The 26,653-nt window shown below is 36.1% G+C and overlaps 1 protein-coding gene across 1 annotated transcript in view; it reads right to left on the bottom strand.

Moving 5' to 3' along the window:
* Positions 1-11,542: 11,542 nt before the first annotated feature.
* The window catches only part of HEATR5B (HEAT repeat containing 5B), a 94,838-nt gene continuing 79,727 nt past the window's right edge, over positions 11,543-26,653 (bottom strand). Inside the window, exons 29-36 of the mRNA XM_043918242.1 lie at positions 25,632-25,886; positions 23,980-24,107; positions 21,550-21,694; positions 20,779-21,045; positions 19,245-19,469; positions 16,289-16,440; positions 14,868-15,081; positions 11,543-12,313 (exon numbers count right to left, since the gene is read on the bottom strand). Coding sequence (XP_043774177.1) covers positions 12,009-12,313; positions 14,868-15,081; positions 16,289-16,440; positions 19,245-19,469; positions 20,779-21,045; positions 21,550-21,694; positions 23,980-24,107; positions 25,632-25,886 — 1,691 coding nt within the window. The 3' untranslated portion in view covers positions 11,543-12,008. The remainder of the gene's footprint in view (positions 12,314-14,867; positions 15,082-16,288; positions 16,441-19,244; positions 19,470-20,778; positions 21,046-21,549; positions 21,695-23,979; positions 24,108-25,631; positions 25,887-26,653) is intronic.

Below are 26,653 nucleotides of genomic sequence, written 5' to 3'. Positions count from 1 at the left end.
GTTTTTGAGTTTCAAAAAAATATCCTGAAAACATTAATAACAAAAGGGCAAGGTATTTGTAATGAATTAAATCTAAATTTTACTCATTTTACAATTTTGTAAATTTGAAAATCTTAGACAAATGGTTTAACTTTTTTTAGCAGTTCTCTCATTTTTGATATGAGAATAGTATTTACCTTATAAGGCAATTGTAAAGATTAATCGAGAGAAAAAATGTAATTCCCTTAGCACAATGCCTGACATAATATATACTGAATAATGTTACTTTTTACTGTATTAGAGTTCACAAGCCTAACTGAAATAATACATGTAAAAATCATGACTATAGGGACTCAATAATCACTCTTTTCTCATCCCTATTCAGAACTTTAATTCAGCAGAGTTAAAATAATCTTTTTTAAAAAGTAATGTCTGTGTTAAACCATGAAGTCTTCAGATCTCAAGTTGTTGCTGATGGTTTTCCGATCATTTCATTTTGTGATTAATAAAGCCTGTGACACACAAAAAATAGGGTTTTCCTTCCAAGCACAGGGAGCACCTGCTGAGATATTGATGCATATATTAGTATAATCAGTTTAAAGAGAGAAATTATGAAATACTAAAAGATTATTTAGGTAACTAGTGTGTTTGTTATTTTCTTGGTTTATGTGCTCAGATGCTAAGTCGCTTCAGCTGTGTTCAACTTTTTGTGACCCTATGGACTGTAGCCCTCCAGGCGCCTCTGTCCATGGGATTCTTCAGACAAGAATGCTGGAGTGGGTTACCATGCTCTCCTTCAGGGGCTCTTCCTGACCCAGGGATCGAACCCGTGTCTCTCACGTCTCCTGTGTTGGCAGGCAGGTTCTTTACCACTATCACCACCTGGGTTTATTGTGTGTGCTTTACGGTGGGTAAGGATTATTAGAAAACTAACCAATCTAATCACAGGACCACAGCCTTGTCTGACTCAATGAATCTAAGCCATGCCGTGTGGGGCCACCCAAGACAGATGGGTCATGGTGGAGAGGTCTGACAGAAGGTGGTCCACTGGAGAAGGGAATGGCAAACCATTTCAGTATTCTTGCCTTGAGAACCCCATGAACAATATGAAGAGGCAAAAAGATAGGATACTGAAAGATGAACTCCCTAGGTCAGTAGGTACCCAACATGCTACTGGAGATCAGTGGAGAAATAACTCCAGAAAGAATGAACAGACAGATCCAAAGCAAAAACGACACCCAGTTGTGGATGTGACTGGTGATACAAGCAAGGTCCAATGCTGTAAAGAGCAATATTGCATAGGAACCTGGAATGTTAGGTCCATGAATCAAGGGAAATTAGAAGTGGTCAAATAGGATATGGCAAGAGTGAACATCGACATTTTAGGAATCAGCAAACTAAAATGGACTGGAATGGGTGAATTTAACTCAGATGACCATTGTATCTACTACTTTGGGCAAGTATTCCTTAGAAGAAATGGAGTAACCATCACAGTCAACAAAAGAGTCTGAAATGCAGTACTTGGATGCAATCTCAAAAACGACAGAACGATCTCTGTTCATTTCCAAGGCAGACCATTCAATATCACAGTAAACCAAGTCTATGCCCTGACCAGTAATGCTGAAGATGCTGAAGTTGAACAGTTCTATGAAGACCTACAAGACCTTTTAGAACTAACACCCAAAAAAGATGTCCTTCTCATTAAAGGGGACTGGAATGCAAAAGTAGGAAGTCAAGAAACACCTGGAGTAACAGGAAAATTTGGCCTTGGGTATGGAATGAAGCAGGGCAAAGGCTAATAGAGTTTTTCCAAGAGAACGCACTGGTCATAGCAAACATCCTCTCCCAACAACACAAGAGAAGACTCTACACATGGACATCACCAGATAGCCAACACCGAAATCAGACTGATTATATTCTTTCCAGCCAAAGATGGAGAAGCTCTATACAGTCAGCAAAAACAAGACTGGGAGCTGACTGTGGCTCAGATCATGAACTCCTTAGGGCCAAATTCAGACTTAAATTGAAGAAAGTAGGGGAAACCACTAGACCATTCATGTATGACCTAAATCAAATCCCTTATGACTATACAGTGGAAGTGAGAAATAGATTTAAGGGACTAGACCTGGTAGAAAGAGTGCCTTATGAACTATGGATGGAGGTCCGTGACACTGTACAGGAGACAGGGATCAAGGCCATCCCCAAGAAAAAGAAATGCAAAAGAGCAAAATAGCTGTCTGAGGATGGCTTACAAACAGCTGTGAAAAGAAGAGAAGCGAAAAGCAAAGGAGAAGAGGAAAGATATACCTATTTGAATGCAGAGTTCCAGAGAATAGCAAGGAGAGATAAGAAAGCCTTCCTCGGTGATCAATGCAAAGAAATAGAGGAAAACAATAGAATGGGGAAGACTAGAGATCTCTTCAGGAAAATTAGAGATACCAATGGACCATTTCATGCAAAGATGGGCTCAATAAAGGACAGAAATGGTATGGACCTAACAGAAGCAGAAGATATTAAGAGGTGGCAAGAATACACAGAAGAATTGTATAAAAAAGATCTTCATGACCCAAATAATCACAATGGTATAATCACTCACCTAGAGCCAGACATCCTGGAATGTGAAGTCAAGTGGGCCTTAGGGAGCATCACTACAAACAAAGCTAGTGGAGGTGATGGAATTCCAGTTGAGCTATTTCAAATCCTAAAAGATCATGCTGTGAAAAGTGCTGCAGTCAATATTCCAGCAAATTAGAAAACTCAGCAGTGGCCACAGGACTGGAAAAGGTCCGTTTTCATTCCAATCCCAAAGAAAGGCAATGCCAAAGAATGCTCAAACTACTGCACAATTGCACTCATCTCACACACTAGTAATGTTCAAAATTCTCCAAGACAGGCTTCAGCAATACATGAACTGTGAACTTCCAGATGTTCAGGCTGGTTTTAGAAAAGGCAGAGGAACCAGAGATCAAATTGCCAACATCTGCTGGATCACTGAAAAAGCAAGAGAGTTCCAGAAAAACATCTATTTCTGCTTTATTGACTACACCAAAGCCTTTGAATGTGTGGATCACAATAAACTGTGAAAAATTTTTCAAGAGATGGGAATACTGGACCACCTGACCTGCCTCTTGAGAAATCTATATGCAGGTCAGGAAGCTACAGTTAGAACTGGACATGGAACAACAGACTGGTTCCAAATAGGAAAAGGAGCAAGTCAAGGCTCTATATTGTGACCCTGCTTATTTAACTTATATGCAGAGTACATCATGAAAAATGCTGGGCTGGATAAGCACAAGCTGGAATCAAGATTTCTGGGAGAAATATCAATAATCTCAGAAATGTAGATGACACCACCCTTATGGCAGAAAGAGAAGAACTAAAGAGCCTCTTGATGAAAGTGAAAGAGAGTGAAAAATTTGGCTTAAAGCTCAACATTCAGAAAACTAAAATCATGGAATCTGGTCCCATCACTTCATGGCCAATAGATGGGGAACAGTGGAAACAGTGGCTGACTATTTTTTTTGGCTCTAAAATCACTGCAGATTGTGATTGCCACCATGAAATTAAAAGACACTTACTATCGCTTCTCGGCCTTTTGGCTAAGATCAAGTGTAAAAGACACTTACTCCTTGGGAGGAAAGTTATGACCAACCTAGACAGCACATTAAAAAGCAGAGACATTATTTTGCCAACAAAGGTCTGTCTCATCAAGGCTATGGATTTTCCAGTGGTCATGTATGGATGTGAGAGTTGGACTATAAAGAAAGCTGAGCACCGAAGAATTGATGCTTTTCAACTGTGGTGTTGGAGAAGACTCTTGAGAGTCCCTTGGACTACAAGGAGATCTCACCTGTCCATCCTAAAGGAGATCAGTCCTGAGTCTTCATTGGAAAGACTGATGTTGAAGCTGAAACTCCAACACTTTGGCCACCTGATGCAAAGAATTGACTCATTTGAAAAGACCCTGATGCTAGGAAAGATTGAGGGCAGGTGGTGAAGGGGATGACAGAGGATGAGATGGTTGGATGGTATCACAGACTCAATGGGCATGAGTTTGTGTAAACTCCGGGAGTTGGCGATGGACAGGGAGGCCTAGTGTGCTGGGGTCCATGGGATCGCAAATGGTTGGACACGGCCGAGTGACTGAACTGTATTGAAGGATTATGATTCCCAAAAATGACAAATAACTCATCTGTGTTTTTAAAAAAAGTTTTTATTTAAATGATTGGCTATTTAAAAAAATTTTTAAAAACTATCCCAAATAACCAGTTATTCGAATCTCTTTTAACAGCTCCAACAAAAGGTTTCAAACTGAACTTGGTGAGTCTTTCTGAATTCCGGTCAGAAAAAAAAAAAAAAATAGACCACTTGGCTGTAGAGAGGGCTCTGCTAGGATGGAGTACTTTGGGGAAGAAGGGCATGAAATAGTCCACTGCACATCAGTCTCTTCTCATATCTGCCTGCTCTAATTTCTCTCACTTCTTTTTCCTGTCTGATTCATGGGGCCCATCCCTGCTTCCATTTTTCCTGAGACTCCAAACTTAACTCCCTAGATTTAAAGTCTAGTCAAGACAGGGTTGGGGAAACAGCCTATCGTACAAGTTGGCACATAAGGAATTTCATTATCTGAAATTTTTCTTGGACTCCAGAAGTTAAATCTAAATCCCAGTCTTCTGATAGGTGGGGAAATATCTTGTTATTTACTATTATTATTATTATTATCACTATTATTTTCTTTTGGTTGAAAATAGTTACTACATTTCAATTTCAAATAATTTAATAAATTACATTTGATTTTTAAATTAAAATTGATTTTAAATTTGTAAGTGGCTGATATTTAGAGAAATAAACACTTAAAATCTAAAATCAGGATTGCTTTAACAAATCTAAGTATTTAACACAGGAAGGCAATAAAATGATACAACAGATCTGAAGCTGTAGTAAAACTTCTCTTGGAAAATTGATGGTGATCAACTTAAGATTCTATTTCTCTAAGCAAGATAAATTTTTAAAAAAACACATTCCTATTCTTTCTCGTCAACTCATCCCTCTCTTCTCTACCCCTTTTTTCTTTTAAATTTTCCAGTAAATGACAGCTCTATTCAAAAGATCTTTTTCTTTTTAAATAACTATGGTGCCCCCGTTTCTAAGGCAGGAACTGAATTTCAAACAATTAATGTAATCTTCATTACATAAAAAGAACTGTGGCAGATCAGGTCGAGGGGTGGTAGGAAGATAACATTTTTAACATTTTTATAAGCTGGCTATTCCTGCTGGCTATTCAACATACAAGTCTCCCAGGTGGAGTCTTTTCTCAGCAGAAATCCAAACTTCATTTAGGCTTGAATTGCTCAGGACAGCACCTCCCACCCCAAACTCCCCTCTGATATTCCATTAACATCAATGAATTCAGTTCTCAAAAGAATTCATATGTACGTTGTTTTCTTATAAACATGATGTGGGGTACAAATCTGGGCATTGTACTAGAAAAATAAGAAAAATGAATGAGGCTGAAGAGGTTCAATACATTTTTGTTTTAATTTTTCATGACTGTGTGCCCTTAAATGTTTTCAAAAAAGCTTTAACTTATATTACGTGTAATGCATTTCCCTCCCTCTACTCAGCAGGCCCTCAATATGCTGCTGTTGTTCAATACGTGTTAATTTTAGCACTTGCAGTTGTTCTCTGTGATGGAAAATTCTACCATTATCTATGTTATCTCCTGGCCCAGATTTCCCCCCAGCTGCAGGACATGAAGTAACAAGAGGATGGTTTGGTCCAGCTCATAGACAACTTTCATACGAACTCATAATGTGTAACTTTACTACCCATGAGCTGACTGTATTCAAGCTTAAAGAGCCAATATGTACATTTTCATTATAGGAGAAAAGGACAATTTAAATAATACAGTGTTTAGTATAGTAGATGACAATAACTAAATAAATGCTGCAACATTTCTATGAGAATGGAGCCAGATTAAAACATGAAGAGGACAAACTAGTTAGAAGGTGAAATGGCGCTTTCAGCAAATTTCAAACACCTGAGGAAAATATATTATCGTGCCTCTGATATTCTGAAAGAAGTCTTATACAGCTGACATGTAAAGAACAGGAATTAATGTTATTTTTACACCTGGTACTTATTAAGCACGTAATAAAAATAATGCATTTTATATGCATTAACTTGATCCTTATAATGTCCTTATGTGGAAGTACGAAGATTATCTTCATCTGACATGTAGGCATACCACACATGGTTATAGGATCAGATGAAATAAAAGGGGCAGGTGAAGTAGGCAGGGGTCAGATTATGAAGGGGCTTGAGAGTGCTTTATGGAATTGGTCTTTATGGTAATCAGCTGAAGAGTTTTCAGCAAGGTATATTTGAAAATATAAAGATCATTTCAGTTTCTGCATGAGAAATACAATATTAGTTGACATTTCTAAATTGTTTTCTAAGGGTCAGGCATTATCTTAAGGCCCTTTGCAAGTACTGACTCATTTAACCCACAGCTACTCTATAAAATACGAATTATTATTTTTCTCATTTTACAAATGTAGAAACAAGTGACTTGCTCAAGTTCACACTTGAGGTTGTAGGTGACAGTCAGGTTCCAATCCAGGCAGACTGACCCTACCAACCACAGCCCCCACTTTGCTAACTGCAATCAACCGTGGTATTAGACTAAGATGGTGATAATGGCAATAAAGACACATGGAGGTATTTAGGAAACTTGGTGCATAGTGAGGGAGAAAGCGGGACGTGCCAGAGATGATACCAAAATTTATGAACCACTTACTTATCAGTATAAGAGTTGTGTTGGAGTATAACTCCAGTGTAAGAGTTAGCTGGAGATCATGAGTTGAAAAGCAGGTTTTAGGTAAGGAGGTAAAGAGTCCAATTTTAAATTGAGAAGTTTCTGAGAACCAATGGCAGGTAGTCACATATGGAATCTGAAGAGTAGAAGCGAGGCTAGGCTCCGGACAAGCCTACGAAGGAATCCCTGATTATTATCCTCTACTTCACCTTGTTTCATACCGTTCTTTCCTCGTGATCACAACCTGAGATTATTTGCTCTCCCTCCCCAGGCAGAATGTAAACATATCACGGTAGATTCTTTGCCTGACTGTTCTCCATTGTATTTCCAATGCCTGGCACATTGTAGTGTCCCATTAATAACTGAATGGGGCAATGAATGAGTAACAGACAACATTACAGAATCTTATTACAAAATCTTCAACAGAGATTCAAGTTCTCTTCGCATGTGTCCAGTGTCAAGGAATGCACTATCACAAGGCAATCATTTCTCAACAGGTCTCTTAGGAAATTCTTTTAAGTTCTATTTCAAACCACTTATTTGAAACATCGTCCTATTGCTGTGGTCCATGGTCTGACCCTCCTATCTAATGGTTAGTGATCACGTTGCTCTTTCTTACCCTCAGTTCCTCTGTATCACTTGGCTGGATACACACCATTTTGTCACTGCTCTTGACATGTGGCATATGGAGGTGATTCTTCAACCCCCTCAGTCCAGCCTCCCCCTCCACACACACAGAGGGCCCACAGTGTATAGAGCAGGACTGTCAATTTCTTTGTTTTTAACAAGTATATTTCTACTATACAACAACTTCATTAGGTCCTTCTTACTCACTTTGTAATGATTTACAGCTAACTAAAATGCCATTTTAAAAAACGTTTAGGTATACCAAAATGTTTGGGGAGATTTAACTGCACTCTAAGGCATTTTCTTGGAATCTGGTAAACAATAACCCAGTTTTATTTTCACATCTCCTATTTCAAAAAGCAGAGCTTTCTAAGATTCAGCAATAAAAATTCAAACCTGTCATATCTTTACCCCTTTAAGAAATCTAAACCAAGGAAATAATCTACAAACTTTCATTTTTAAAAAGCCAAATGCAGCATAACTTATTTTAATATAAACACTAGAAGCCAAGTACCATGGCACAGGATGATGGCTAAGTCAGTAACAGTACGTTTGTTACTTAGTAGGTATCAAAAAGATGGTTACTAAATCTATCCTATATTATTATTAGAGTAATTCTATGAAAAAAATGATATAAAATAAGTGGATACAACAGCCTACCTACAGGATGTGATTACAAATGTGGAAGAGAATGGATTAAAATATCAACAATGATTTGGCCTGTGTGGTGAACTGTGGTAATTTTCCCCAAAATTTAATAAATCAAATTTTATAATTAAAATTAACTTACAATAATGTATAAAATTGACTTTCCTTTGACCTCTGACTGCTTTTACGTTCATTAGACAAGATTAAGGCACTTTTCTGTTTCACAAATGAGAGATATTTTCTTATATCATAATAAGAAATAAGTTGGGCAGTAAAACAAACTAATAAATATAATTCATCAAACTGATCTCCCTTTTATAGATATGATCATAGAAAACTAGAGGTTAAATTGTCAGTGGCTCGGGAGAGTTGAGAGAAAGTATAAAGATGTACTGGGGAGAGGAAAGGGAGAAAAAGAAAGATGGAAGGAGAGAAGGAAAAGAGAGAGAATCACTGCTACTGCATGATGTGGTGTATTCCCCAAAGCAGGGCGTGACCGGAAAGCCTGGGAGGTACAAAGAACAGCAGAAAACAGCCGAGGGAGAAACAAACATACCTCATAAATAGATGAATGAAAAGGGTTATGTGCAAAAAAAAACAAGGAGATTGGAAACAGTCTGGCAAAGGGTTATGTGCAAAAAAAACAAGGAGATTGGATACAGTCTGGCAGTTTCTTAGAAAGTTAAACACAGAGTTCCCACTGAGCCAGCAATTCCACTCCCAGATACACATTCAGGCCAAATGAAAAACAGAGCAACACAAATACTTGTACACAATTGTTTACAGCAGCATTATTTGTAATGCACAAAAAATGAAAACAACCCAAATGCCCATCAACTAATGAATGGATGAATGAAATATAAACAGAAAGGAATAGTATTCAACCATTAAAAAGGATGCAGTACTGATGTACGCTACCACATGGATGAACCTTAAAAATGTTAAGTCAAGAAGTCAGTCACAAACGGCCACATAGTGTATGATTTCACTTATATGAAATGTTCATATTTAATATGAGAATTGATAAGAGACAGAAAGTAAGCTCAGGAGAAGCAGAGAGCTTGTGGGGAAATAGCTAAATAGTGTCAGATTTCCTTCTGGGATGATGAAAATGCTTACAGTTGATTGTGGTGATGGTTATACTACTCTGTGAACATATTAAAAACTACTGAATTATACATTTAATATGGGTGAATTGTATGGTATGTGAATAATATCTCAATAAAGGGTTACCAAAAAACCTCTAAAAAACAAAGAGAATAGCTTTGGAAAAGCAGGTATAAAAATGAAAAAACAAAAAATCTTGCAGAAGTAAAAGTCAGTAGGAAAATAAATGAGAGAACACACCTATCTGAGGTCTAAAGACTAGATGAGGAAGGCAAGGCTACATTAGCTGCCAATTGGTGAGGGTCAGAGAGAAATAAGTAGGAGGTAGTAGGTGATGACAAGGTATGCATTTGGAATGTTCAGAAATGTCCAGTCTACATTACACATCTGGTAAAACTTGGTGTTTAAAGTGTGCTAAACAGTTTGGCTATTTGTAAGGCCTTCTCAGACAACCATTTGGCCTTTTTGCATTTCTTTTCCATGGGGATGGTCTTGATCCCTGTCTCCTGTACAATGTCACGAACCTCCGTCCATAGTTCAGCAGGCTCTCTTGTCTATCAGATCTAGTCCCTTAAATCTATTTCTCACTTCCACTGTATAGTCATAAGGGATTTGATTTAGGTCATACATGAATGGTCTAGTGGTTTTCCCTACTTTCTTCAATTTAAGTCTGAATTTGGCAATAAGGAGTTCATGATCTGAGACACAGTCAGCTCCTGGTCTTGTTTTTGCTGACTGTATAGAGCTTCTCCATCTTTGGCTGCAAAGAATATAATCAATCTGATTTCGGTGTCGACCATCTGGTGATGTCCATGTGTAGAGTCTTCTCTTGTGTTGTTGGGAGAGGGTGTTTGCTATGACCAGTGCGTTCTCTTGGAAAAACTCTATTAGCCTTTGCCCTGCTTCATTCCATACCCAAGGCCAAATTTTCCTGTTACTCCAGGTGTTTCTTGACTTCCTACTTTTGCATTCCAGTCCCCTTTAATGAGAAGGACATCTTTTTTGGGTGTTAGTTCTAAAAGGTCTTGTAGGTCTTCATAGAATCATTCAAACTTCAGCTTCTTCAGAGGTACTAGTTGGGTCATAGGCTTGGATTACTGTGATATTGAATGGTCTGCCTTGGAAATGAACAGAGATCGTTCTGTCGTTTTTGAGATTGCATCCAAGTACTGCATTTCAGACTCTTTTGTTGACCATGATGGCTACTCCATTTCTTCTAAGGGATTCCTGCCCACATTAGTAGATATAATGGTCATCTGAGTTAAAGTCACCCATTCCAGTCCATTTTAGTTTGCTGATTCCTAGAATGTCAACATTCACTCTTGCCATCTCCTGTTTGACCACTTACAGTTTGCCTTGATTCATGGACCTAACATTCCAGGTTCCTATGCAATATTGCTCTTTATAGCATCAGACCTTGCTGCTATCACCAGTTGGAAGGAAAGTTATGACCAACCTAGACAGCATAATTAAAAAGCAGAGACATTACTTTGCCAACAAAGGTCCGTCTAATCAAGGCTATGGTTTTTCCAGTGGTCATGTATGGATGTGAGAGTTGGACTATAAAGAAAGCTGAGCGCCAAAGAATTGATGCTTTTGAACTATGGTGTTGGAGAAGACTCTTGAGAGTCCCTTGGACTGCAAGGAGACCCAACCAGTCCATCCTAAAGGAGATCAGTCCTGGGTGTTCATTGGAAGGACTGATGCAGAAACTGAAACTCCAATACTTTGGCCACCTCATGCGAAGAGTTGACTCACTGGAAAAGACCCTGATGCTGGGAGGGATGGGGGGCAGGAGGAGAAGGGGACGACAGAGAATGAGATGGCTGGATGGCATCACTGACTCGATGGGCATGAGTTTGAGTAAACTCCGGGAGTTGGTGATGGACAGGGAGGCCTGGAGTGCTGCGATTCATGGGGTTGCAAAGAGTCCGACACGACTGAGCGACTGAACTGAACTGAACTGAAACAGTGTGGCAAACATTCATTCATCAATTATCTATTTGATGTGGTAAAATTCCCACTGCATGAGAGACTGGTGTAACTATAATTATGACTAATTCATTTTTGTATGCCCTGTAACACTTAGCTTGATGCCATCTACATAGTAGGCACTCAATATTAATATTTGATGAATGAAACCAACCATCAGAGCCAGAACTCAAGGCTCTGTAATTACAAAGCGTAAGTGAGGCCAAATTGTAGCCATTAAAAAAACCAGAACATTATTCCATATTTGAATCATTTTAATGGATCTTTAAATGAGAGTTTTAATTCAGTTAACTAAAATATACGCAAGCATAATTTAGTAATCTAATATGAAAGCAAGAAGATCTAGCAGAAAGGTAAGGACTTTCTGAGAAATGCTAAGAAAATGTAATTTTATTCTTAATATATACACCATGAAACAGACACTTCACATTATTTTGTTTCTTCAAAATTTAAATTCTGCTTGCTTTTCAGTTAATTTTTTTTTGTAACAAATGCTATTGAATATGCCATTTTTTCCCTGACAGTATCAATAGGCCACCCAACTACATGATACAATTATTTTGCATTTAAAAGATTATGGCTCAGTTTTTAAAAAATAAATTAATAAAAGAGAAACATTATTAGGGAAAAAAATGAAAGCACATTTACCACAATAAAAAAAACAAGTCATTCCTTCAAAATTAAGACACCAGTGTGAGCATTATTTCACTTACCCTACCTCGGAAGCATGTAATTCCTGTATACAAATAAAGTTGAACCTATAGACTGGAATGATACAATGGTTACCACTAATTAGGTCCTAACTGACAATATAAACAAAAGTGAATGGAATTGCATATTAAAAGAAACTTGTTTTTAGCTTAATTGTTGGTGCGGAGTGCACAGCTGGGGCTGGCTGCCTGGTGGCCACTTTAGCCTTACTAGCTTGACTTGCCCTAACAGCAGTTTCCAGACGCACTTTCAGCTCAGGAGCTGCTCCCATCACTGTCTTGAAAGCGTGTGGATACAGAGGTCCAATATGCATTAAATTCTGGAGTGCAAACTCATGGAGATCTTTGGAAGCTGTGCTTGCTGAGGCAAAAGAATTTTCATCCAGCAGGTAAGAGATCAAAGTGGGAACTAAAAGAGCAAGTAATTGGACTCCTGCAAATAACAAAGATAAAGTCTGAAGATGCTCATGAATCTGAAAATTACAGTAAACCTTTATTTAAACACTAGGCAATTTAACCATAGTAGCCTGAATTATAATAAAACAGAAGTAAACGTACACAATCTATTTTAGACCTCAATAATTATTCATTATTAATACTGAATATTTACTAATTCTCCAAGCCACATTAGGGCAGGAAATCAGGTTTGATTTCCTGTTAAGATTGTATATTTTACATTTATACTAATTGTTTTATTTTTTAAAATGCTGGCTAAAAGGTAAAAATGAACAATTTTACAAATGCCACTGGTAAAATGTATTTTGAGAAAAAAATTGTGAAAATTTCAAAGGTATTCCAGAATAGGAAGGTTGGAGGTTTAATGGAATAGGGAACAGAAACCTGAAGCATTCATTAGGAGGAAGAAACCACCAAAGGAATGAGTGAATGTATACATTAATGTCATGACAAACCATTTCCCTTTGGTTTGTGCATGGCAGTTAGCCTCAGATTTAGTATTAATTTTTAAAAAGTGACGACTGCTTATTCTACCTCTTATAAGTATTACTATAGTACAAAACATCTGAGTGAAGCAGTCCTTTAAAAAATGAAATCATTATGGTGCTTGTTGTTCATACAGCCCACTAATACGAAATACTAGAAATTGGTTGGAGAATTGAAGCTAGATTGCCTCAGTTATTTCATACTTTAAATTAATTGACTCTTAGATGGAAAATTAAAGGGTTATTTATTAAATGAACCTTGTTAAATCTAACTATTAAACTATATTTAATTTCATGAATAATACATGAATATATTCTTGCTGTTAAAAGAATTCAAACAATAGAGAATTATTTGAAAAAGTGTAAGACTGTCTTCCCTGCCTAAATTAGAACATCTGTTCAGGAATTGATTCCAAGAGTCAACTCAAGTCAGACATATTTTAATACTAACTATGCAAAAGTCAATAAGCTCAAGGTTGAGATTATGAAATGAGTAAGGTTTAGTCTGTATGTTTATGGAATTTACATTGAGTAAAATACAAATAAAGACAAAATTATTGAGTCACCAAACATGGGCCATGATGTCAGTAATAATAATGCAGTAATAATCTGTTAACATCTAGTTTCAACTAAACTTATCAGCTCCTCCCAAACAGCTCTTCTTCCTGAACTTTTCAATTTTAAGACTGCTTCCATACTTCTTCCAAGTAACACAGTAATATTTGGCTCTTCTCTTTCTCTTGTCCCTATAACGTATACTCATCAAGTCAGATCAATTTTTTTTCCCACAATCACTTCTGTACTCTTCTCTTTCACCGCAGTAATTCTGGATTATCATTTTAAAGGGAAGTTGTCAGCAATAGCTTTTTAAAAATTTCCACTACCTTTCTAACTTCTGTGAAATTCTTTCAAGAGAAGAGGAAAAATTTTATGATAGAAAAACTGATGCAATTTTTACCCAGAGAGTAATCTGGCAATATATATTAAAAGTCTTAAAAATGTGCCTTCCTTTCAACCCAATAATTTCACTTAAAAAAATTATCTGATAGAAATAACACACAGGAGGAGATGGCCCTTCATCTTTTAAACTCTATTTTGGAATACGGGGGTAAATGATCATGGACCTGGCAAGGCATTTGAGAACATCTGTCCCACTGCTACCACCATTTGTGAAAAATGTCCACTAATCAGACACCACACTTCGAAGTTCTGTTAAGACCCCAGAGAAATGATTCTAGTTATACTGCTAGATTCTACTTCTACTGTTATTGTATTCTGTTAATGAAAATTTAAATTTACTTCATTTAAAAAAGACATAGAACGATCACAGATAATAAAATGCCAATTTTTAAAAAAAAAAGGAGTGTGCAAAGATATCTGTACAAGAACATTCATTTCAGTTATTGATGATCTTGAAAAATTGGAAACAGCTTAACAATTCAATCATAAGGTACTAGTTTAAAAAGTACAGTCTTTCTCTAACAATTAAAAGTCATATTTTTTTTTTTTTTTAAAGTCATATTTTTAAAGATAAATTTTAGATTGTGATGAAATCTAAGCTTAGGGGATAAAGAGGAGTAAGTATTAAGTTGCATAAGTCTCTGGTTAAATAGATGTATATGGTAGTTTTTCACTAAATTAAAAAACAATTTTAAATTTTGGAGTATTTTAATACTGATGTTTAGCATGAATACTAAACTGGTCCTATTTGTTAAAAAGCTTTTATACATCTCTTACAAACACCAAAATGTATTATTTTTTAAAATATATTAAACAGCCATATTTTCCCTTGTTCTTAAAGAGTACCTTCCTAGAAAAAAAAAATCCATGGGTTGAAATGCATCCGTAATTTATTTTACATTCTTGCTCTTAAATATAAATCAATTCAATTTTGTTAGCAACATAAGCAAAAACATCAAGCTTTCACATAGTAACAACCTTTAGAAAATTTACTGCTGCAGTGGCCTGTGTCAAATAGCAAATGAGATTAATTTGGAATACAAATCTTCATTTTAGACCAGCGGCTTCTTAGAGGAAAATACTTACTGTTCTGTTCCTCCCCAAGAGCAACCAGTGTTTCAAGAACTTTGATTCCTTCCTGAACAGCTAAGAGCTCTGCACTGCTGCCTGGTCTGTTTCTTTCAACAGCTTTTAGCTTTTCAACTACTAGTGGAGCTAAGGAATGGATATAAGGAGTTGAAAGGGCCCGATTGGAATGCTGAAAAACTGAGAGGAGAAGCTGGTAACATTTGGCTTGAACCTATACAAGAAAATAATTTCATTAATTTACATGTGTGACAGTTCTTATTTGCTCTACAATCACATTGCATCTTTTTTTTTTTTTACTTTTTTTTTTTACATTGCATCTTAATATGTACAGAAAACAAGCAATACTGCAGGATGAAAATAGAAATGTGATGAATTAATGCCATTTCTATTTATAGAAATGGAGTAATAAAACTTCTAATATGCTAACTAAATAAAATTGAAATTAATCAAACATTCCTTATATGTTAGCTCCTAAATTACCACTGCTTATATAATTTTTGTATTTCTATACTGTGTAAGAAATTAAATACCAGGAATTCTAATTTTTGTTTTTAATTCTTTCTTTAATTTACAATTGTCCCTCTCACCTTAACCTAGCATATTTTATATGGCTAATATTTGAATGATGTCAAACAAAGCTATAAAATATATTAGACACCTCAACTCCATTTGGATTCTCTGGAAATAAATGCTTAAACCAATTTAAGTGTTCTAGGCCTACAAGTAGTTTCAGTGGCTCCACTTTAGATTAGAAAGACTTCATATTAATAAGAAGCAAAAAAACAAATAAGAAAGGAAGATGCATCAACTCATTGATGTAAGGGAACAAAGTGGGAAAAACTGTTTCAGTGCTTTGGTAGAAGAGAAGCTACTAAACATCACAAAAGAAAGAAAGAAAAATGCCTGGGGAATATTTTAAAAATACACATTTGTGGACCACACATCTGGAGACTCTGATTCAGGAAGACAGTGGTAGATGTTACTAAATTGCTTTTTTCCCTGATGTTCAATAGGTTTAAGAATCATTAGTTTTGATGCTGACACCATAAAACAATAAAACTTATTTTTTAGAAAAACGAGTTTCCGTTAGCCCTGTAAAAACACATTATAATATTATATGTATTTATCTTTTAGTGTCCTTGGTGTGATTAAGTAAACAGTGAAAAAGAGAAACACGTAAAGTCTCTACCGGCCATGACCAGGGTTGAGCAAGTATTTTAGATACTGGGGAATTTCTGCATATATAAATTAACATATACATGTCTCTCCTAAGCTTTAACCAGTGACCTTTTCTAGTTTTCTGGAAAATTCATATAGCAAATACTTTTCATTTGATGAATCACAATTTTTTAATGAATCCATCTGAAATTTTTCTTATAGAGTGGAAGGTTTACTATTATGTTTTAAGTGTAACTTACCCACGGGTCACATGAATTTAACGCGTTTTTAAATCTGTAAATGCAGCCATTCTGCAGTGACTGAACTCCTATTATTTCACTACCAGCAGACCACAGGAAAAGTGCAATTGCTGTTAGCATGCTTACTTCATCAGGCACAGGCACAGAATCTTCTGAAATAATTAAATAACAGAAAATTTAAAAAAAAAGAATCTTCTGAAATATATGAATAATGAAATATTTATATATATATATGTGTGTGTGTGTATACATATATGAGGGATTCCCTGGTAGCTCAGCTGATAAAGAATCCACCTGCAATGCAGGAGACCCCAGTTAGATTCCTGAGTTGGGAAGATCCTCTGGAGAAGGGATAGGCTACCTACCCCAGTATTCATGGGCTTCCCTGGTGGCTCAGATGGTAAAGAACCCACCTGCAATGCGGGAGAACTGGGTTCGATCCCTGGGTTGGAAAGATCCCCTGGAGGAGGATGTGGCAACCCACTGTAGTATCCTTGCCTGGAGAATTCCACGGACAGAGGAGCCTTGTGGGCTACAGTCCATGGGGTCGCAAGGAGTCGGACATGACTGAGCGACTAAGCATAGCACATATATAAATGAAAGCATATATAATTATGGCATTTCATGTTTCTTAATCTTGTAAAAATCTACCTTAAAAAGCAAAATATTAACTTATGATAAAATTAGAATAGTTTTAGTAACATTAATAAAACTAATTAAAGTTTTCCCCTCCAAATATTAATCTGAAAAAAATTCAGGTAATAAAAGTAGGATATGGTTTGTTTAAAATTTAACAAGGGTAAGGGAAAGAAAATAAAATGTAATATTTTACCATCCAGGGATAGTTTAAGTTTAATTTCTAGGTTTTTGTTTAATTTCTTCTGGTCTGGGTTAGTCTTTTATATATAATTATTTATAAACATGATTTTTAATAGATATAATGGATATATAATCCAAATGAGTATATAACAAATATTTGATATCTTTCCTACTGCCAGATAGTTATATTTTTATCACTTTTGTATTTTCTTTATTATAAAATAGACTGTAATAAATAAACTTGAACACAAGTTTTTTATCAAGGTCAGAGTATGAAATCTTAAAAGCTCTTCATATATTTTGCAGAAATGATTCCCTGAAGGTCTGAACTGTTTTAAATTCCCTTTAGCAAAGTATGAAAATGTTCTCCTGGCATCGATTTCACCTGTACATACTCACATATTTTTGTTAAATGAGTTTCACAGGTAAAAATTTATATTGTTTTTATTTCTTTGCTTATATAATAATGTGGCCAATTTTTTTATATGCTTGGTGGGCATTTCTATTTCTTTCTTACCATTGCCTGTTCTTTTCTTTCTTTGCTCTTGTTTAGTCGCTAAATCACGTCCAACTCTTCTGTGACTCAATAGACTGTAGCTCGTCAGGCTCCTTGGTCCATAGGATTTCCCAGGCAAGAACACTGGAATGAGTTGCCATTTCCATCTCCAGGGCTTCTTCCCAACCCAGGGATCGAACCCATATCTCCTGCATTGGCAGGCAGATACTTTACCACTGAACCACCTGGGAAGCCCGTTCTTTCTTATATTGGGTGTTAAATGTTTATCTTATAAGATTTTTTTGTACATAAATGATATTAACACTGACATTATTATTTTCAGTTTTTGATCTTTTTCAGCTTTCATTTTATAAAATTTTTTCTTCCAGTTTTATTGAGATTTAATTGACACACAGTACTATAAATAAATTTAAAATGTACAGCATAACAATTTGACTCATATACATTACAAAATGACTATCAAAATAAGTTTAGCAAACATCCTCCATCTCATATAGAAACAAACTCAAAGAAATAGAAAAAAATATTTTCCTTTTGATAAGAACTTTTAGGATTTATCACCTACTTTTAATGCATGTCATTTTTCACAGGCTTATGTTAAATTTTATAGTCTAATGTATTGATATTTTCTTCTGTGATATTTACCATTGACTTAAACTTACACAGTTCTATTTTACTGCCCTATCTGTTCATTCTTGGCCTACTCCAGTTTTAGATAGTGTGGAAATGTTTTAATAGGCAATATGACAAATCTTTAATTATTCTGTTTTCAATCTTTTCACATTTACAACAGAACATGAAAGAAAAAGTCAAACACTGAAGAAAAATGGACAAAAATGTGAATAAGCATTTCACCCCAAATTAAACACAAACATGAAAAATGCTTATACTTACTAGGCAAATGAGAAATGCAAGTAAAAACAATAAAATAGCATGTTTTACTTACTTAATGAAATTTACTTACTGAAAATTTAAAAGTGTGAAATATCATATATTGGTGGGAATCATGCACTGGTGGAAGTGCAAATTCATATAGCTGCTCTGGACAGCAATTTGGCCATGTCTGATAAAATTAAAATGTGTCATCAATTCCACTTCTAGAGGTATGCTATAGAAAATCTCATAGCACATATGCACGAGGAATTTATAAGGATGGTCACTGAGAAAATTTTTATAACTGGGAAAAATAAAAAATAGTAAAAATGGCCATTGATAGGGGAATGACCAATAACTGATAAATATAAATGATAGACATTTGAACCTCTGAACTACCGAGGGGTTCAGAACAATTTACAATCTAAGAGTTTTATATATACATGTTCTTTCTTTGGGGGGAAAACTCCCAACATGTATGTAAGTGGTAAGACAAGGGAAGAACCCAGGTCTGCTTCATTGCAGGTAGATTCTTCACCGTTTGAGCTACCCGGGAAACCCAAGACAAGGGCAGCGAACATCAATACTCAAAATGTGGAACTAAAAGTTCACATCTAAAAGATGGGACTAAAACACCTCTCTGAGTTGATTCAGTGTTATATAGCAGTTTTCTGATGAGCTCATTCAGTTAGTCATTAAGGAACAAATATCCTAATAAATTAAAAAGTTTAAAGCTGATTAGATTACCTGGTTGGGAATATTCTAGGATGCATGCCAGAGTGCTACGAATTAGAGCTGTCCACTGTTTTTGAGTATCCTCAGTTTTGGCCATTGAAAGTGTCACAATACTTTTGATCCCTTGAAGAGCTGCACTGACTGGTGGAGGAACCTGATTATCTGCAGACTTTATTGCTGTGTCCTTCAATATTCTCGCAATTAAAAACAGAATTGTGGGCAAGACCGTCATACATCCTGAAATAAAAACAAATCAGATTATCTTGTACTACTTCAGTTCCTGTGTTATAGTTGTTTCAGTTGTTAGTATCTTTTTACAACCAACTATGGTTCAATATTACTTCTTTTCCTTGTATTCATACAAAATTTACTGCACTGCTATTACTATAATTCAATGTTTGAAAAAGATAAAAAGGATGTCACAAGCTATTTCAAAGACGTCAAATTTTCTTTCTTCTCCTAACTTGCCTTGTTTTTTTTTTAATTACTTCTAGTATTTCACACAGAAGGAAAACACTGTCAAATACTTTGAGAAGTAGTTGAGAAACCTGGGGAATCATGTAGCAATTCCAAGACAAGTAATCAATCTCATTGTACTAAGTGAGCCTTAGTACTAAGTTAGTCAATGTACTAACCAAGTCAGGAAACTGATAAAAACACTATACAGGTAAGGCAAAAAGAAATGAAAGAATCCTAGGATTTGTAGCTGAAAGAACTTTCAGGTAATCAAATTAACCACCCACTTAACAGAAGACTCCCTTCACCACTGTGACATGCCTCCAGTGTAGAATGCCTATGAAGCTTCAATGGAGTAGTGTTTTCATATCTGTAGGATTGTGTTGAGTTGAAAGATACCTTTATATCTTCTGATATAATATATATCTCCTAGATACAGCAGAGGAAAAGTTTCCTTTTCTTATTTTTTTTAAATACTTGTTCGTTTGGTTTTGTCAGGTCTTAGTTGTAGCAAGTGAGATCTTTTAGTTGCAGCATGAGGGATCTAGTTCCCTGACCAGGAATCAAACCCAGGCCCCCTGTATTGAGACCAGAGCCTTAGCCACTGGACCACCAGGGAAGTACCAAGTGCCTACTTTTCTATCCACTAGTTCTTCAAGTATCTGCAGGCAGCTATTGTATTTTTCGGCTATAATTTTTTAATTAACAGTTGCTCCTTAAAGTTGGTTGTCACTCTTCTCTGACATGTTTGTTAGTGTGGCTCAGGAGCAGCAACCAGATCAGAAAATAAAGGGTTTAGTAATTCTACTTTACGTCTATTTGCTAACACTCAATGTCCTCTCTCAAGCTGTGGGTCTGTCTCTTTGCTGAAGTTTCTTTGAAATGTACCTGAAAAGGGCATCTAGGGTTTTGGTTTTTTAAATCTTAAGTCTTTATAGGCTCCTAAAGCAAACAAACCCTTAAAAATAAGTCCTACTTTTCCTTTAAGACTTAAGAGGAAAATAAATCATCATAGCACTTAAAATCAAAGGCAAGCTCATCTCTGTCTAATACAGTATAATACATTTCCAAATAGTGAGCAACACCATACCAGCAGGTGAACAGAGGGACGGTAAGTCAGAGAGTATGGTAACTGCGGCTGCCACCAAACGGGCACTTTCTTCTGACAGTCGAGTTTTGGTGGCTATGTGACTTGGAGAATCCGACATCTTGGTACTGAGATGCGGCATATGACGTACTAAAATGAACATCAACAGCTCCATAGTTGCAAAGACAAGAGATTTTCCAGGAATGAGACCACCACTGTCACCTCCTTCTCCTAATACAGGACAGGACTCTTTTTCCATATCATCCTCATCTTGGGTAAAAGAAAATTTGGTGAAATTCCCAGCAGAAAGGATAACAAATAGTAGAGATAACAACACAGTAAGTTTGTTTAGTAAGTTCTTTCAAAAGAATTTAGAATTCACAACTAAATGTCTAACTGATGCCATGTCTTTCTCAGAATAATTCTCTGCCTTAGAACTGTTTATTGACCTCTCCTTAAATGTAACAGACAATTCATTTTTTACTTTACTTTACTAAAAATAAAATTTTTATTAGGTATTTTTAATAGGAATGTATTTCATAATAGGAGTAACACACATGTTAGTCTTGAAACACATGAAGTTAACACTTTTGTAGGTGAAAAATAGTTGAATATGAGCAATTTCATTTGGGTCATTCTAATGAAAGTAAAATCAACTGCAATCTCTTAAATGTATGGTTAAATTTTTTCATTAAAAACTTCCTGACATTAATATTTGAAAAATTAGAAGAGAAATAAATCTACTTTAAAGTTAGTATAATTTCTTGTGCTTACTTAGTGTGTTTCTTTTTTCTTGCAAATAATCCTGAGCAGCTCTTATGATCTGTTGTACAACTCCAGTCACCAGCAGCTGGACAGATGGTGGGTTCCAGGTCAACAACAGGCGGTGTAAAACACTCAGTAACTCAACACCAATCAGCTATTATAAATTAATAGAGAGAAATCAAGTTAATTTAAAGGATATATTTATATTATTAGATCTAGGAAAATATACATATAAAAATACATAGATTTGGTAGCTAAAGTTAATACATAAAATATGCAGCAAATACTATAACAATCTTGAAAAATGGTCATATTTCATCCCAACATATTTTCAGTCAAAAATTACTTCATTACATATTTAAATGATTTTTCCACTTAAAATATTTCTTTTCTCTTTTGGACTAAACAGCACTGCTAGTGTTCAGTACCACTAAAATTTATGATTTCTATGATTTCCGCGTACTCAAGAGTAGTCCACCAGAAATTCTAGGCAGGCTGACAAGTCTCTCCAAGATTCATCTCAGAACTATTACAAACTTTAACCACTCACTATTCACTTAAGCTTCTCACAATCTCCACATCAAACCCATCCAATGAACCTCCCTCTTTGAGAGAGGGAGAAAAAAATTAAATTGCAAGCAAAGCCATCTTTACCTCTTTCCTTAAGATCAAGATGAGCCCCTTGTCTGAGGCTGAGAATTCTTTTCTCACACGCTTCCATGCCATCCTGTTTGACTTCCCAAGGATTCTTCAAGGACCCCAATCATATTCCATATATCATAGATAAGCTAAGCTAAGCTTCTCTTCCCCGATAAAAGCAGCTGCTCAAGTCTTTCCTATCTAATTTCCCTCCACGCCTCAGAAAACCCTCACGTCCTTCCCTCTGCCTCCATCATCTCTTCTGTCTCTGTCCTGCCTCTTCTCTTCCCAGATGCAAAGATGCCACTCCCTTCACCCCCTCATTCACTCCTCAAACTTCTCTAATCTGGCTCCATCCACCTGAGAAAATGCTCTGCCTGAGGTCACCAATAACCTCCCGGGACTCTCTTCTGTCCTGACTTCTGGATTCTGCTCCTCTGAGACTTGTCTGTCCTTGACACTCTCTCTTGTCTTTGACGACTGTTCTCTTTGGTTCTCCTCCTGCCTCTCCAGTAGTCTCCACTGCTGATTAATTTCCCTCACCTCAACCCTTACTTGTTATTTATCCCTAAGGTTCCAGTCTTGGTCCTGTTTCCTTCTTCTTTTGTTCAGTTTTCCGAGGCCAGTGAACTCATTTGTCTCTCTGGAATTATGAAAACAGCCTCGTAATTGACCTCCTTTCTCCCTTCTCATGTCTTAAAAATCAACCACTATAAAACTGATGGAGAGGTCAAATTTATGTCTACTGTACTTATGAAATACACATTTAACCATGTCATTTAATCTACTGCATTTACACCCAATTATTTCAATTTTAACATGTCACACACCTTCATTCACAGATTAAACTTCATTGGTTTGACTATCTGAAAACAACCCTCAAGTTTCTTGCGGTAATCTGTAGTCTAGCTGAGGCCCAGCTTTAAGCTACAAGGCTGGAGTACAAGAGGAGTTCATCAGTAAGTGACGCCTATAATCACACAGCACATACTTTGTTTTGTTTCATGTGGGTTTTTTTGTTTTTTTATTGAGCAGTATCATGTACAAAACTAACTTTAAGAGAACACAATAATAAGAACTTTATTTTTTTTTTATCTTTTTGTGTTTTATAGAAAATTATCCCAAGAGGTACTATTTGTAGTGATGGTGTCCAAAGAAATGGTTATTATGAAAATAAAAGACTTCCTAAAAAAAAAAATTCCAGTGGAAACTTGGAACTGTAACATGAATAAAATCCTCTAAAAATTCCATACAAAAATTAGAAAACACAATTCATTAAACTTCTTAAATGAATACTTGAGCCAGTGCAAAAACCTTATTAAATGAGATCAAGTTTAATTAAACATTTAAAAGTAACATAATTTATTTGGATTTTCCAGGCAAGAATACTGGAGTGGTTTGCCATTTCCTTCTCCAGGGGATCTTTCCAACCCAGGGATCAAACCTGTGTCTCCCGCATTGCAGCAGACTCTTTACTATCTGAGCCACCAGGAAATCCCAAATTTATTTAATAGCCTTAGGAATTAACTCAGCCCTTTACTAGCAGAACCATTAACTGGGACTGAGGGGATCCCTTACATTTTTAGTTATATTTGACTGCTGATGAACTCATCAAAGAAGGCATAGTGATGATCTCTAGTCTAGCATGTCTGGTCATCCAACATTCAATATAAGGTCTTAGATGAAGCCAAAATCCTGAACACTTATTATATAATATTTATCTCCTATGTGAGAAAATTACCTTAAGATAAATATGATGAATACAAAGCATAAATTATCTATTATAGAAATATACTGCACCTGATCTTCTGCAATATGGATTCGGGCATAAGGAGAATCTAGCAAGGTGTGTAAGGCCTGTAGACAAGCTGTAACATGTTCAACAGGCTCCTCAGGTCTTGGGGAACAAAGGAACTGTATACTCACACCTGTAATATACAATATAAACACACAGCTTTCTTAATATAAAACACTTTGTTGCTTTGACACCATTTTTTTTCTTTTACCTACTTATTTTATAGCTCACTTTAACATATATTTATTAATGCCTTAAAGTGAGTTCAAAATTATTGTCAAAGTAAGCAGCCAAACTTAAGACAGGTTGTAGCCTTGGAATGAGGCTAACAGTCACACTGGAAGCAAGTGGCGGAGTTCCAAGGTCATCAGGTTGATTAAGAAGCTATTTAAAGACATTTAAAAATAATACATTAAGAATAAATTTATGAAAATTATAAGATTATGATAAATGATTGCAAATTCTTAAATGTTCCAAGAGAATCTATACAGCAATTGTAAATAACAATTACTCAAATTTGCTTTAATTTTACATTTATATTTATATGCGTATGTATATGTAAATGTATATATATACACAATTTATGTATTACACTTATAATGTAAATATAAATTTATATTATATTTCCTCATAGGATAATAAGTGTCAAGTAAAAAGAAAACATATAAAAAAAAAAGTTTAACTTTTTCCTTGAAAATTATTCAGTATTGCTCAGTGAGTGAACATGATAGAGAATTTTTAAGGAGTAATTTAATAATTAAATTTTTCTATTAAAAATTCAGTTAATTTAGAAAATGTGTTAAGAAAAAACACCTCTTTGTACTATTTCTTAACTGAACTATACTGTAAAATTTTTTTCCATGGCATTAAAATGAAAGATATGAAGGAGTTAAAAACAAGCCACACCAAAATACACCTTCTTGGCTGAACACATTTGAGAAATCGCAGATGCAGGCAGGGGTCTTTGACCCTGTTTCTACCCAAAAGCAAGTCATAAAATTTCTCATTAGAAAGATGCCCTCCCTGTATCAGGGAAAGAATATTTTTACTTCTTGAGACTGCAAGTCGATGTTGAAATAGACCTATCCAAACAAACCTACTAAAATAAGCCCAATCTACTGTTGTTCAGTGGCTAAGTTGTGTCTGACTCCTGTGACTCCACCAGGCTCTGCTGTCCATGGAATTTCCCAGGCAAGAATACTGGTGTGGGTTGCCATTTCTTTCCCCAGAGGATCCTCCCAGACCAGGAATCGAACTCGCATCTTCTGCACGGCAAGCAGATTCTTTGTTGCTAAGCTATCAAGGAAGTCCCGATTTTCCATTAGTTTCCCCCATATACTTTTTAGTTACTGTACAACTTATCATACCTGGCCCCAGCCCTTTGTCTTGTCAGATCCCCACAATTTATTCTTGTTTGTGTAAAACTGTATACAATCTTTCAGACTTAAAAGCTTCTCGAGGTCTTCATTTTCCTCCTATGTATATGTAAAAGTTTTAAATCAATTTATATGCTTTTCTCCTATTAATGTGTCTTATGTCAGTTTAATTCTTAAGCCAGTCACAGAACTTAAGATGGTAGAAAGCAGTTTTTTTCCCTTACAAGATACACATTTTCAGAAGTAATATATCTCGAGATACATTAACATGGCTCACCTACCTAAAATCAGATGCATTCTGTCTTTGTTAATTTCTGCCAAAGATTTAGCACTAGGTGTTGCTCCTGATGCTTGGCTTAAATTGACTGGTATGGAACGTTTTTGTAAAGCTGATATTGCTGCTGCTTCTGCTGACTCTGAACATGTAAATCCTGTGCTATTTAACCAAAGCGCCACTGCGTGGAGGATTGGGGCCCAGGAATTCCGATAGTGAAGTCTAGCCGTATCAATAGTCTCAGGAGTATAAAATGCTCCACCTATAAAACAATCAAATCAATCAGAAACATTACTTCTATTATATGTATTCACTCATTTAAGAACAACTTCCTTTAAAAATACCTGTTACATACTGTCTTAGTCCACTTGAGCTGCTTTAAGAAAATAGAACAGACTGAGTGGCTACACAACAGAAATTTATTTCTCATGGTTCTGGAGGCTGTAAGTCTGAGGTCAAGATGCCAGCATGGTTGGGTGAGGGCCTTCTTCCTGACTGACAGCCAGTACCTTCTTGCTGTCTTCACAAGGTGGAAGGTGGAAGGGGCTGGGGGCTCTGAGGGTTCTCTTTTACAAGGGGGCTACTCCCACTCCTAGGGGCTCCACCCTCATGACCAAAGCACCTCCCAAAGGACCCATACCTCCTAATACCATCACAATAGCGATTAGGTTTCAACATATACATTCTGAGGTGATACAAATATTCAGATCACAGCACACATAAAAGAGGAATCTGGCCAAAGAGTTTCTCCCAAGGGTCTCTGAAACCGACGTCATTCCTACAGCTGCTGACCTGGAGTGCCTATCACTTCCCCGTGATTGATGCCAGCATTTCCAGCCTTTCCTCTGCAAGTGCCCACGCCTTTGAGTGCCCTCTACCTTGCTCCACCCATGGTCACAGGCTTCCCCTTTACCGTCGCCAACAACTCTTAAAACCCTCATCACCTTTCCTTTCTCTTACAGCCAGGGAACTCAGTCTCTCTTTTTTTTTTTTTCCTCCACTCTTCTGCAAATTCTTCCCCTCTTCCTG

The sequence above is a fragment of the Cervus elaphus genome, chromosome 11 (assembly GCF_910594005.1).
Source record: "Cervus elaphus chromosome 11, mCerEla1.1, whole genome shotgun sequence".
Lineage (NCBI taxonomy): Eukaryota > Metazoa > Chordata > Mammalia > Artiodactyla > Cervidae > Cervus > Cervus elaphus.
This window is presented reverse-complemented; position numbering and strand designations above follow the sequence as displayed.